Here is a 14,215-nt window from a genome sequence, read left to right as displayed (position 1 = left end):
GCAGCTCTAAATATTAGTAAAATACGGAGCATCTAGTCTGTAGTATTTCCCCCTTTTTTTTCAACCACAGATTTTCCTTTGAATAGATGCAGGTTCCTTCCTTTCTTTATGCTTGATCTCAGTTTAACAGAATGAATCCCAGGGACAGTTAGGTAACCCTGGCAGTATTTAGCATTTCAATAGCTGTTTCTTCCCTCTTTGTGTTCGCAGTTGTTGTCAAATGAGTCAAATCTAACTTTAAAAGCCTATTCATGGCTGTATTGGGAGGAAGTTCAAGGCAGACTCAGCTGCTTCTGAATAAAACATCTCTTAGCAACACATCACTCATCGTTTGACTCTGACACTACGCTTCAATTAATAAAGTTGAAGGCTAAAGGCTGAAGTGGTTAGTGTTTCTGCTTTAGTACACAACATGTATACACTAAGGCTCTGATAAACCATAATGACCAGCAAAAAAGTGGCAAAACTTCTACATCCGTAAATGGAACGCGTGGATGTCCATTCCAACATGTCAGTTGTTGGAAACACTGAGTTAGGTTTTATAATAAATAGACATAGTTTGCTGAGGGCCCATTCAACTTTGACAAACTGGTCTACGAGTTGAAACCAAATCTGTGTTTGCTGTCTGGATGACTATTGATAGAAGGTGCGCTGGTCTATCATGATAATAACACGGTCATGTGCAACCATGGATACCACTCTTAACTCTATGGAATGAAGAAAACAATGAGAAACACCAGACAAACAACATAATAATGTCTGGGCTGAGCTCCCCAAGATGGCTCCTGGTGCTGAGTTGCTAGGAAGCAACCTGATGAATCATTAATTGACAAGTTCACATGGTGGTCAGCATGATTCTTGACCTAGTAAGCTCAGTTCATTGGAATTTTTTGGAAAAATGGGTAATTTTAAAACATTATTTTTAACTTTACAATTCAAAAACAAAACAAATGTAAGCCCTTTTGGATCTGTCGGCAATGTCATACAAAAACAGTTGCTCCTAATGCATGCACAAGTAGGCAATTCATATGGACATTGATTCCCCATTTTACTTTACTGTTGTTAACATTAGGGCAGTTTGAGTGGCCATTTTGGACGCTATGTTCAGTGGGTTAACCAATGCAATCCTCTTGCTCATCAAAAGAACCAACTGATTGAGTATTTTAGCTGTGGATGAGCTGTTAAACCAGACATGTAGAGTAATGATATTGAACGCAGCTTATAGTACTTGGCCTCTAATTTCTTGCACAACCTTTAGGGTTTGACCAACTTTGATGTTGCTCTAGTGACTAGAGATGTAGGATCATTCTTGGCACAGCATGGTGCAAAGTGGAAAAGGGCCTTGAGTCAGACAAATACATTTTCAATAGGAGAAAAAAGGTGTCGGTATCTTGACACAGCCAACGTTGCTGTTGAAGCCACAATATGTGCTGCTTCATGATGCTATTACGTAATTTTTTTTTAAATGAAATATTTCTTGGTAATTGTAAGGCTGCTTTTCACATACTGTACAGTAAGGTGTTGATGAGTATCCACCCTGTTAGAGTGGAGAAGAAACTAAACCATCTGATGTTCATCATGGGATATATAACAATATTACATTATTACAATTCATTATAAAACATTAAAATATTTTTTACCTAACTCTGCCAATGTATCATAACAGCGGCCATTCTGACAAGATTTTGGACATCAGCGATCACCATCTGTAAGCTTCAACTGATGTCCTTGTGGCATCCCACAAAAAACTTGGGCTCAGCCTGAGATACTCCCACTCAAGCGAAGGCCAGTTTACTCTACCTTTGCTACAATGCATTGTATTGTCTGCTTAACCAAGTTCACTTTGTCACACATATTGTAGAATGCCCAACTTTTACCCTGTGTTGCCCTGCTGCTTCTTGAGATGGGGTACTTCTTGTGGGAGAAACGTTTTATTTCACTTGATCACAGTTTTTTTGTTTATCACTGAGCACCAACCCAAGACAGAATAAGGGTTATATCAGTAGTTGTAATAGTAGTCAACAGTGTAAAGTCTGTTAAGGTGTAATATCTGCAAAGAGCAGAGAAAGGAATGTTTGTGCAGAATGGGATATCTACCTAATTAAGTAAATAACTGAATTATGTATCACTGAAGCAAAAGTGTATTGTTGAAAAAAAAACACATACAAACTAGGATATCTAGGTTTAGATATAATACATAGACTTCAAGTTATACTTACTCTACTTAAAATGAATAGAAGATTGATCAAATAAAATGTGCTGTACACTGAATATTGTACATCACAAATTTGGATCACTGTGCAGTGTGGCACTCTACATGTGTATTATGATAATATATATTCATATTGAGCATCATCATATTTTACCATTATTTATATGTGCTTTATGAAAGTAGTTCTTCCCTGGCCAACCTGCCCTGTGATAATGTCATATTACTTACAATTTTATCAGAAGTACCAACTATACTCAGAAGATACTGTTTTTGATTGTTAAGATTGTCATCTTAACTACTTTCTTTTCCAAGTACACACAGGTACATCTACAAAAAGAGTATACTTCTGACACACATAGTTTAAGGACAAAACAACCTCATATACAGCAGAGTATCCAGTAGTCAGTACTTTACCATGAATTGGGTGTCACAGTTTAAACAGGACAGGTGTCAAACAAACTCACCCACACAGCTGTTGTTTCTCCCTGCTCGCGATAGACGTTCATCCCAACATGCTGTACCGACGGCCAAGGCTCCAGAGCTTTGCACCATAAAATAGATCAGCGCTGCTGTGATCGTTGCAGCCAACATAATCCTGCACTCCTTCCTGCCTTGGGAGTGACACTTGTTCACTTTTTCTCAGGCATTCCCACTATTAGCACTGGCACACAAGAATTCCCCAAAATTAAGCAACATTTGTTTATGAACTGTTGGCATCCTTGTCCAAGGGTTCAACTTAAAGAGACAGCGGAACTTTACATACCAGAAGACGTTGAACTAAAGAGAGATGTAAAACCCCAATGAAAAAGATGGAGTACTCAGAATAAAGACGGTAACACTGCCGGTGCAGTGTTCAACCAACATAACAAAAAAAAAAATGGTGTGGGATCCTGCTCACTCCCTACTTTGGCCCCTAGGCTGCCAGTCTGTTTTGGAAGCAAAGATTGAAATTCCTGACACCCCCGTGGTAAATTTTGCACATGTTAGTCCAGCATCGGAGCAAGATCTTCTTTAAGCTGCAGTCAGTGTCTCAAGCAGAATGTGGAATATGCAAGCAATGAGGCTGGGCTGAAGAAAGGTTCCACATAATAACAACATCTTCCCCTCACCCCACCCCCTGTCCTTTCTGAATGTGGATGGTTGCGACAGAGTTTTTGTGTCTCTGAGAAAGAGACTGGGAGATGGACGTTGCATTTAAGGATATTAGACTGAACCCAACCTTAAAATATTAATTTATTTATTCATTGGGAAAACTAATTGACCTTTGGCATCTTTTTTTTTTTCAAACTATAACACCATTCATAAATTGCATACCCTTACAGTACGAGTGTAACTTACACATGCCACACACACAATAGACACACTGTTTTCTGTCCTGTGTGTGAACGAGGAGTCAGATTGTCTCCTGTTGAAGTTCATCTGGCTCCCGGTGGGAATCGGTAGAATGAGTAATTTATAGAGCACGAAGGAGGAGTGGAGCCGATTGTCCCTAAATTGTTTGTCCTCGTTTTACCCAGGCACACAACTAACAGACTCCAGGAACCAAAACCTCTATTCATACCCTCCATGACTAGGTTATTGTCAGCAACAACGTCACCAGTAACCGTGTAGAGGGTCAATTTAAGATTTACATGGCTGAGAAAGTTGTCTTGTCTCCAGACTAATGTTAGCAGTCTGAAGGGCACTGACCTTTTCCCACGATATAACCCCTGGCAGATAACAATGAAAATGTCTATAATTTCACTTCAAGTGACTAGTGTGCTGAATGACAATCACACATGGGTTTAAATCATCAGGTAGAGTGCGTATCTAGGAAACAGGGAGAGTGTAGATGCTGCTGCCGTATTAAATGCCACCTCATGTCATTGCTTTTGTAAAATACTTACAATACAAAGCATTTAAGACTATGTAAATAAGATAAGCGATACAATACGGTGCTTTATTGTCATTGCATGTTAAACACAATGAAATTTGGTTTCGCAGGTTTGGTTAGCCACTGCCTAAATATGCTGTCAGAATTAAAAAGAAAACGTATTACAGTATATTGTTGTACAAATCTGTTTGGTTCATTGTAGCTGCTTAAACGTTTTCCATACTACTGCTACTACTACATACTGCTATGGAAAAATACTGGCCAGGATTGGCAGGTCACACATGTTGGTACCAATTCCATTTGTGTTATAATATCAGTAAATCATATACTGTTTGTGTTTACATTACTTGGCTGTTGATTTGGATATTCTAATGTTTGATGACATTGTAAAAGAGTGGAAAGCTGATGGATTGCAGGTTTATGATCGACTGCACCAACATATCAAGCAGCAATGGCTTTGTGCTTGACCTCTAGATAAAAAGAGCTGAGGATAAGCTTATTGTTTCACATTAATATCCATCCATCCATCCACCGTCGTCCTCTTATCCTGGGTCGGGTCGCAGGGGCAGCAGCTCCAGCAGGGGACCCCAAACTTCCCTTTCCCGAGCCGCATTAATCAGCTCTGACTGGGGGATCCCGAGGCATTCTCAGGCCAGTGGGACATATAGTCCCTCCACCTAGTCCTGGGTCTTCCCCGAGGCCTCCTCCCAGCTGGACGTGCCTGGAACACCTCCCTGGGGAGGCGCCCAGGGGGCATCCTTACCAGATGCCCGAACCACCTCAACTGGCTCCTTTTGACACAAAGGAGCAGCGGCTCTACTCTGAGTTCCTCACGGATGACTGAGCGTCTCACCCTATCTGTAAGGGAGACGCCAGCCACCCTCCTGAGGAAACCCATTTCGGCCGCTTGTACAATGGATCTCGTTCTTTCGGTCATTACCCAACCTTCATGACCATAGGTGAGGGTAGGAATGAAAATTGACCAGCAGATTGCGAGCTTTGCCTTCTGGTTCAGCTCTCTTTTCTGTACAATGGTGCGATAAAGTGAGTGTAATACCGGCCCCGCTGCACCGATTCTCCGGCCACTCTCCCGCTACATCATCCCCCCCTCACACGCGAACAAGACCCCAAGGTACTTGAAAGTACCTCACATTAACGTGTTGCAAATCTACTTTTAACATTCACTCATTTATGTCTTATGCTACAAAACAGTTCAACAACCATAACGACTGTTGAGTGATATATATTTCTAGCCTTGTTGTTATATATTCTGTCACTATTTACATGTGGCCAATTTTCCATTGGACTGGAGCCAAGTCATGGTTGCCAGGAGATTTGTGGTGCGACTGTAAAGCCTCTACAGAAGTAATGTATCTCACTTCCAGTTGCCCTGTCTGGATTTGCTTTCGTATACCACAGCCCAGTGGAGACTGTTTCACAATTAAAGAAGAAATGGATTATATCTGTTCATATCATTCTGTGTATTGATCTGGTGTTCTGTCTGTCTCTCTTTTAACTCTCTCTATCCTCCTAGCCCTCGCGCCTATGAGAGCTCCTGTATCTCTCTACCTATCTAACAATCCATCTGTCTTTCCATCTGCCTGTCTCTCTATCCATTCATAGTTTACCTATCATTAACAGCCCAGCCCTTGTCTACCATCCTTTTTATTCTGTTTGTTAAAACAGCGTGGTTGTTGCCATGATAACATCACAGCTGGTATTAGAGATTACTTAGTACTGCAGGCTCATACAGCTGGTGGAGGCACAGAGGTATCCATGGGAACAGTTTTCTAGATCCACCCATCATCTTAGCAGGATTTACGGCAACGTCTGTGCAGATCTTTAGAGAATCTGTGACCCATTGATTTTCAGGCTGAACATGTCTGCTCTGGTTCATGAGACATGTGATATGTCTGTGTACCTCTATATTTTTCTTCTATATCAAGTAGTGTTTGATTCATAGTAGATACTATGCAGTTTTTCCAGGCAATTTTCTCTTCTTTGTGTTTGTGTGTCTTTACCCAGCATCACACAAATGGACATATACAGTACACACAAAGGTATATAATGGGGATAGCATGATGAGTGTACCACTGTATACAGTACATGAGTACAGTGTGCATTGTAACACTGGGATTTACTTTCACCTGGTGAAGTCCAGAAAAAGCACACAATCTGTTGCTGATTATAAATTCTGAATAATTATCGGAGATTAAAAGATTATGAACATTTCTAAATTCAACACAAGAAAAGCATTGGCAACATTTTTGGAAATTGTATTTGAGAGACCTATTTTATGTGCACCTATCTACTCCTATAACCCAGATAGCCCAACTCAGATATAATTGAAATATTCTTCAGTTTATTAAAAACAAATGTACATCTTCATTTGTCAACAAATGTATACATAAAGTTAGTGAAACTGGCAATGTGTTTCAGACGAGAGTCACTACACACATATTCTATTGAACCCACTGACCATACTTTCTTGTCCATGACCATACTTCCTTCTCCATTAAGGCAACAATCAGCTTGATGCTTAAAGTAACAATAATGTCTTAAATGTGATAGTGGATAATGGGTCTTCTTTGACACCACCACATAATGTTCATATCTGATGCTTTAACTTTGGCAATAGGTATAACATAAAACACCACACACAGCTAACGGACAGGCTCTTTGTATGGTACTATTTAAAAGTTATATAGTCCAACAAAGGTGCTGTGCTGTAGTGACAACCATTCAAATGTCTTCATCAAATATTATCAAATATAAGGCTCCATAATAAATAAGGACATGAATAACAATAGTCATTGACTGATCTGATTGGGCTTTTAACATAGGCTCTTTTAACACCCAAACAACCTTCAGGGAATGCTTTCATGTCATCTACACTTTTCTAAATCATTATATAAATCTTTATAGATAAGTAGTTGATAGAAAATGCTGACTAAATGTGTTTTACCATTCAATACAGCAAATTATTTTTTACAGCCCCACTCTGTAAAAATTTATATTTATAAAGATGTATAAATGATTTCATAGTTAATAGTTTATCAGTGTCATAAAAGGCATATACCAAGTATTTCATATAATGTGTTACTAGCATGGCGTTTGAGCAATGGCCATGGACTCTTGGTGTCAGCAGAGATACTCAGACCGGGAACTGTCACTCTTATACGTCATCTGGGAGTCGATGCTGGACCTGGAGCACAGGAGCATTCGCTCTGATTCATGAGTCGCTCTCCTTGCCCAAAGCTCTGTAGGACGAGAGTTCAAGGTCCTTTGTTTCATTGAAAGTGTCTCAAACTTGACATAGCTGTCTTTTTCAAGCTCCTCTTGGTCCAAATCGGGGCTGTGTCCCTTGCAGTACAGAGCCAGAATCTTGTAGAGCAACAATGCAATAAGAGACAAAACCAAAGCACAAGCAATGCCACTTATGATAATGAAAAACTGGTTCTGCCCACCATCCTCTACATTGACCAATGTGTAGAAGTCAATGCAAGGATCTTTTCCAGCAGCACTGCCTTTTGCTATGAGGCAAACAGAGTATCTCATCCCAGATGACAGTCCATCTAGGAATACTTTTCCACTGCCAGCATTAGTCTCCACTGTCCTTTTGATATCGTCCTCATCATAAGGTGAGTATACAACTATGAGTGGGGTATCATTTGGTAAGCCATCTGCTGTCCAGAGCAATACTGCAGTGTCAGATGTTTCCTCTACAATCTTAAGATCTTTGACAGACTTTGATGCATCACTTTTCTTGCTCTTTTCATCTGCTGCAAGCTTTCTCCCATTAGCTCCTTGTTGGGATTTTGCTGGTTTGATTGAGCCTTTCAGTAAACTGTTGCTGGTCGTAGTTTTCAGCTTCTTAGGAACAGCAGATGTTGATGTTCTTGGAAGAACTGTGGATGTGATGGTGGGTGAGTCTGGAGTGTATGTTGGAGGAGTAAATGTTGTGCCTTGGCTAGTTGGTTCAGTTTTGTTAGGCCTCAGTGGAAGGATGGTGGTACTGGTAGCACCAGCAACCGAGAGAGAAATGGTTGCTTCTGCGTTTCCAGCATCATTCTTAGCTTTGCAACTGTAGTTCCCGGCGTCTTTGAACAATATTCCATGCAAGCTCATGATGGACCATCTGATGCCGTCTCCAGGTGACTCCTGGACTACAGAGTGCAACAAGAACATAAAAGTCAACATGGATCAAGTCTTACCAAGTCTCAATCTGCTTTTCTAATGGATTATGACTTTGTGGCACTAGTACCGTGCTTCATACTCACCAGGCAATGAAAATCTACAAACAATAAATATATATATATATATATATATATATATATAATTTCTAAATGGTATATACTGTAAGTCTCAATGAAAACAGCATTGATTTTGTTTTCTAAAATGGTTACACTTTTAAAAGCTTGTATATTATACCTGTGTTGTTGACTAGTGAGCCATCTGACTTAGCCCAGTAAAGAGTTGGTGTTGGAAACCCTGTGGTGTCACATCGCAGGAGAACATTACTGCCCAAATCAGATGTGATCTTAGTTGCCGAAGTCATGACTGATGGTTTTACGCAGTTGTCAAGTTCAGCACGCTGAAAAAGGACACCAGCCATATTCTCTGGTCCACTGCAGGCCATGTATAGGTCCATCAAAACAACTGGTGTGCCAGACATTTTGGAAAGCTCAATCAGCTTGGATATTTTACAGTCACAGAACCAGGGGTTATCTTGGAGGCCTGAAGATGAAAAGATAAGACAAATTAAGATCATTGATTGCTGTTTCATGTTGCCCTACCTAGAGCCAGTGTTTGGTTTTTCTGTTCTGGGCTACTGTAGAAACATTGAGGTGCAACATGGCGGACTCGGTGGAAGAGGACTCCATTCTGTATGTAGATATGAACAGCTTATTCTAAATTAATGAAAACACAACGATTCTTACTTCCAGGTAATTATACACTAATGAAAACATAGTTGTTAATATTAGTTATATTTATTATATTCCATTTCTGCCAATGGATTGCCCTAAATCCTACAAACTAGACCTGGGAAGACCTGTGGAAATGAACCTTGTGTATATACTCCTGTATAAACACCTGCTGCACACAATAGATAAACACATGTACCGTTTATTAAAGCCCTTTAACCAGATTAGTTTGTCTTAACAGTGGCAAAGCACCTAAGCTGTCTCTGGCCTCTCTCCAGTTTGTGGCAACACACATTTTCAATTAGCCTTTCTGTTTGCATAAATGTCAATAGATCACTGACAACTTTAACACTTTATAATCCATGTCCTAAATTTTCCCTGAAATCCTGGTTTCGAGTCCAATCCATATTTTAATGTTGTATATTTAAAAAAAATATATAATAATTTAAAATAGTAAAGATGAGCATACCTCTATTATATAACTAACATGAAATGGTTTTAGTATATGCTAAATAAGCTGTCATCTGTTTGTTTTTTTCCTCTAGCCTAATCCTGTTTCTCCTTCACATACACTAGAAAGCACAGCCAGCTCTTTCGGCACAGATTTGCCCTTATACAGTCAATTAACAATATTCCTTCCCACTGTCCATGCAACACAGATACAGTAAACAAACATCTAGTCTTGTATATGTTAGGCTGGTATAATCTATATACAAAAAAATACTTGCTCACATTCAATTTCATGCAAGTCAAAAATACAACAAAAAAGATGATTTACATAAGATTTAAATACTAGACATATTCTAATAAGACTACACGTTTTTGGTTTCACTCCACCATAACTTTATACTGTTTTCACAGCAAGGGAGATTCAAATATTAGACTATTAAAAGGCACTTAGGTGTTTTACTGTACAACATAGTGATGGACCACCAATAGTTATGTGCTTTGTTTTTTTACTTTAAAATTTATTTTTTCTGCCCTGCTTTTAAAGAAAAACTAAAACAACTCAGTCTGCATATTTCCTCCCTTATGGCCCCTCCCTTAATTGTTTGTCAGCAATGGAGGGCAGTACTATAAGTAAGTCGCCATTGGTACAAGATATTTCAGTGCCAGTGCCACTTTTTTCGTGCCAAAAACAACACAAAATAATCTATTATCTTGATCAATCTATTAGCTTGATTAGAATTGAGCAAATGCTGTACATGTGTTGACATATCCACCCATAATAGCTAACACTATTCTGTTATCATCGGTCTGCAATCCCCTGACGAGATGAATAAAGATTAATTCAACTGAACTGTAGAAATCCTGTAACATTTATTTTGGACTAAACCAATACTTTAGTTCTAAAGAGCAAGCCATATTATTAGCAGAGCATTTTTCTTAAAGAGCGAACTACCACACTTATCTTGGTGTTTAGGTTTTTTCAAAATGTAAATGAAGCAACCAACAGTAGGATGTAAATAAAAAAAACGTGTAACGTGTACGTACACTTGCTTTACTTGTTCTGTGTTCTGCTGAAGTTGACCCTGGCTTGGATTGCCAAGAGGCGGTGGGTTAAATATTCAATAGTTAATTAGGACAATAACTTGATAATGTATATTAGGCGTCAAATTAGCTTATTCCACTACTTAGAATAAGCTAATTTGATTGTGTCCTAGCAGTCACTACCAGGGCAGGTTTGAGTCAGTCAGAACAAGTCTGGCTAGACTAACAGGTGATGGAATCTCCTAGTTCCTGATGTTCCTGAGGTAATTGCAAACCCCAAAAAGTCCTGCCCTAGCCCCTAACATTCTATAAAACTTTGCCTTTTTATCCTTACCTAACAAAACTTTCTGGGAGGCATTAGTGGAGATGGGTGCTCCATTGAAGGGTGGCCAGATATCCATGAAATCTGAGGGCAGAGTGGCTAATTTGTTGCTGGATAGATCCAAGTAGGTAATGTTGAGGAGGTAGGGTATTGCTTCAGTGGGAACATGAGTGATTCTGTTGTTGTGTAGATCCAGTGTCTTCAGCCTGGGCATCTCTTTCAGAGACTCCCAAGGGAACATTGAGATCATATTTCCATCCAGCCTCAGCTCGTGGAGCACTTTGAGGTTGTAGAAACTTGTACTATCCACTGAGCTTATGGAATTGTAAGTAATCCACAGGTACCGTAGGTCCACCAGGTAGTAAAAAGCTTCTGTTGGGATTCGCCGTACCATGGTTTTCTCAATACGAAGTTTGACCGTATCCACAGGGACATTGACAGGGATATCAGACATGTCTGGATCATTGCAGACCACAGATCTGAGAATAAAAGATGAGTTAAATGGTATGAACATATCCTATGACCAGATAACAAAACAAAGGCCAAATGTAACACTTTTTCCAATTTCCAACTATTTTCCAATGAAACAGCAGTTGAGTATTTAAATAAATTAAAATAACGACCTGTCAGCAAGGTTGTATCATTAATTTATTCATCCATCCATCCAGACTCTATGTTGTAACTTTTTTGACATGACATGTAGTACATCTAAAGGTCACTTCCCAGATGGCAAGGTTAGAGCTAATCACTATCATAATAAATGGCGAGTTATCATGTGGACTGACTTTCACTGCAGCAGGTGGAATATCTGGAATCTATTACAGTCACGGATAAAGACCAATGTACAAGATAATCGTTTAATTTATTAGCTTTCAATCAAAGAGTTTGATTAGTATTACATGATTACTAACTATTACTTTTAGCTTTTCTTGGCTATGTTGATAGTGTCAATAGTTCAGTACCAGAATATGTGCTAATACACCTAATATAATGTAATCTTTAGTATTTTTACAGTCACCTTTTTTGCCAGTTTTACAACTGGCAAATCAAACTTCTCACTGTTGTCTAACTTGTTATTGCAAATTCATATATAGAAACTAAACCAGCCTATGGAATTTGGAATAGTGTTTGTTTATATACTGCTATTTAACTTTCTCTCTCCTTTATGTTAGATTCAACATTATGAACTAACATTTTATTTTCTTTGTCGCCCAAGTTTGACTGCAAGGAGAGGAATGCATTATGGAATAGGGTTCAGCACTAATAAGACTATACGAATTATGCAGGTGGTCATTAGGTCTTTGTCAGGGGTAAATGGATTTGTACAATGCCAGGAATTGTGGACTAAGTCAATACAGGTCAATACAGGTCAGTACAACCTGTACAAATTGTATTGTACGGTGCATTTTGTACCTTTATTTTCACATTATATGTATACTTTAGATACTGACTTTAAAGCTACAGCTACAAAGCTAATTGTTACTCATCCAAATGGGGTCACACTCAAAACATTTCTTTTCACATACCGATGGACACGGGATGACTGAAAAGTTTTTAGCTTTTTGCTCCTCGTTAAATATGTAAATGAAGTGTGTCCTCGTTACTTTCTGTCGATGTAACACGGATCACACACCTTGATGTTGTGCTCATTCAAATGGGTCATCATTCTTAAATAAGCATCTGAGAAAGATGATTACACATGCTGTAAAAGGATTCTTTTTTTATCTAGCATTTATTTTGTAGGTAAAGGCAAAGAAAAGGTGACATAATTAGGCAAACCTCTGACAATTTTTAACATATGTCACGACATTTTCTTTCATTTTAATTTTAAAAAATTGCAAGTGTGTGTAAACGAGATCACAATTTACCTGGTTCCTGCTCCATCGCTACGACCATGGAAGCCACAGGTGCACTGGGATGGACAGAAGGGATGAGCCATACTGAGGCAGCATAGGAATACATGCACATAGAGAAGTCGACGCATGGTTTCACCAAATGCACCCACAGTTCTCACATTGAGAAGTGATCATGAAAAAAGACATCCAGATTCAGTGAGAGCCTGAAGAATTAGTCTTAAAAAAACAAAAAACAAATGGAGAATAATGAAAAGAGCGTTCAGTGTCCATAGGAGGCAATGGTAAACAGGCTGAGGATTCAATTACAGTACAGCTCACCTGTCAGATTGACAGTGTGGGGGAGGGTGGTGGATTAGTGGGGGATTTCTTAGGTTTGACAGGGTCATGCAAGCTACAAAAGGCGACGGGGCAGGACCAGTCATTTGGACATGGCGCTAATCGGCTAATTCTGGAAAGGTTTCCCGTCAGGTGATCCAGCCACACCTTTGTTAATCCATTCTGTTCCCAATCTTACCATTGCTTTTTTTTTTATTTAACTCACTAATGTTAATTCATTCTTAGACCCATTGGAACACTTTTAATATCACACTATGTACAGCTTGGTTCAACCCTGTTTGGTTATATATACTGTATAGATTTTCTTTTCTTTTGCATTCTGACGTAAGTCCCTCTGACTCAACACATTCCTTAAATGTAAATGTATTATTGAGCTGGAGGCCATATGTAAGATGTGTGAATGAGTTCTGTCTGGCACTAGGGTGCAAAGTGTAATCTTGGATGTGATTTATTATCTGACTGGGTGGAACAGTGGCTTAGGATAGAGGGCCACACTCAATCTGCCTGTCTGCCGATGACGGGTCCACAGTAGCGTTTCCCATTCATGTATTTTGTGCTGTCTTGTTTTAGAATAGGCACACAACAGCTCATTTTTAAAGGGTTGGCTTGAATGTGTCAGTACATGTGAGATTATTACTACTTGTTACCTCTATTGATCCTTGTGCTTTTATTGACTTTCTGACTCACAGTACAAAACATAATTCATGAATTGTTTGTAACCTTGTATCTAAAAAAAGAAAAAAAGTGAAAAAGTGAATTATTTTTCACATATACTGTATCAGGTAAATTGTAAAATGACCATATGCTTTCTGTATCAAAATAAATGATATAATAGTGTTTGAGAGTGCTTCATAATCTTACTCGTGCAGATATAATACTGTTTAGTCTCAACTTTTGGCTGCCAACTCTTTATTTGGAATGACTAAGAGGAAAGGGAGACATCTAGTGGTATGAGGTTGTTCTGAGTATTTCCTTGTGATAAACCTCATTTCCCTTCTCTTAAAATAGTAATCCATCTCTCGAAAATGGAATCCTGCCTGACCATATTTCACGACTCACCTGACAGTTAATAACAGTGATATATTGGCTCATATGGCAGTTATTACAAATCCTTTTTAATACTACCAGCAGGACTACTAAGTAATTTTAACCTAAACAAATTGAACACAAGACACAAAAAGTATTTATTAACAAGTACAC

General features: G+C 38.9%; 1 protein-coding gene across 1 annotated transcript; it reads right to left on the bottom strand.

Annotated features, from left to right (window-relative positions):
• Window positions 1–7,226: 7,226 nt before the first annotated feature.
• Window positions 7,227–12,807, bottom strand: lrit3a (info leucine-rich repeat, immunoglobulin-like and transmembrane domains 3a). The gene is made up of 4 exons (XM_078261329.1): window positions 12,692–12,807; window positions 10,836–11,302; window positions 8,517–8,822; window positions 7,227–8,251 (listed from the first exon to the last, which is right to left on the bottom strand). The coding sequence occupies exons 1-4, from the start codon at window positions 12,805–12,807 to the stop codon at window positions 7,227–7,229; spliced, it is 1,914 nt and encodes a 637-aa protein (XP_078117455.1).
• Window positions 12,808–14,215: the final 1,408 nt, after the last annotated feature.

Source organism: Sander vitreus, chromosome 10 (assembly GCF_031162955.1).
Source record: "Sander vitreus isolate 19-12246 chromosome 10, sanVit1, whole genome shotgun sequence".
Lineage (NCBI taxonomy): Eukaryota > Metazoa > Chordata > Actinopteri > Perciformes > Percidae > Sander > Sander vitreus.
The sequence above is the reverse complement of the archived record's forward strand: the minus strand, read 5'-3'. Positions and strand labels throughout refer to the sequence as shown.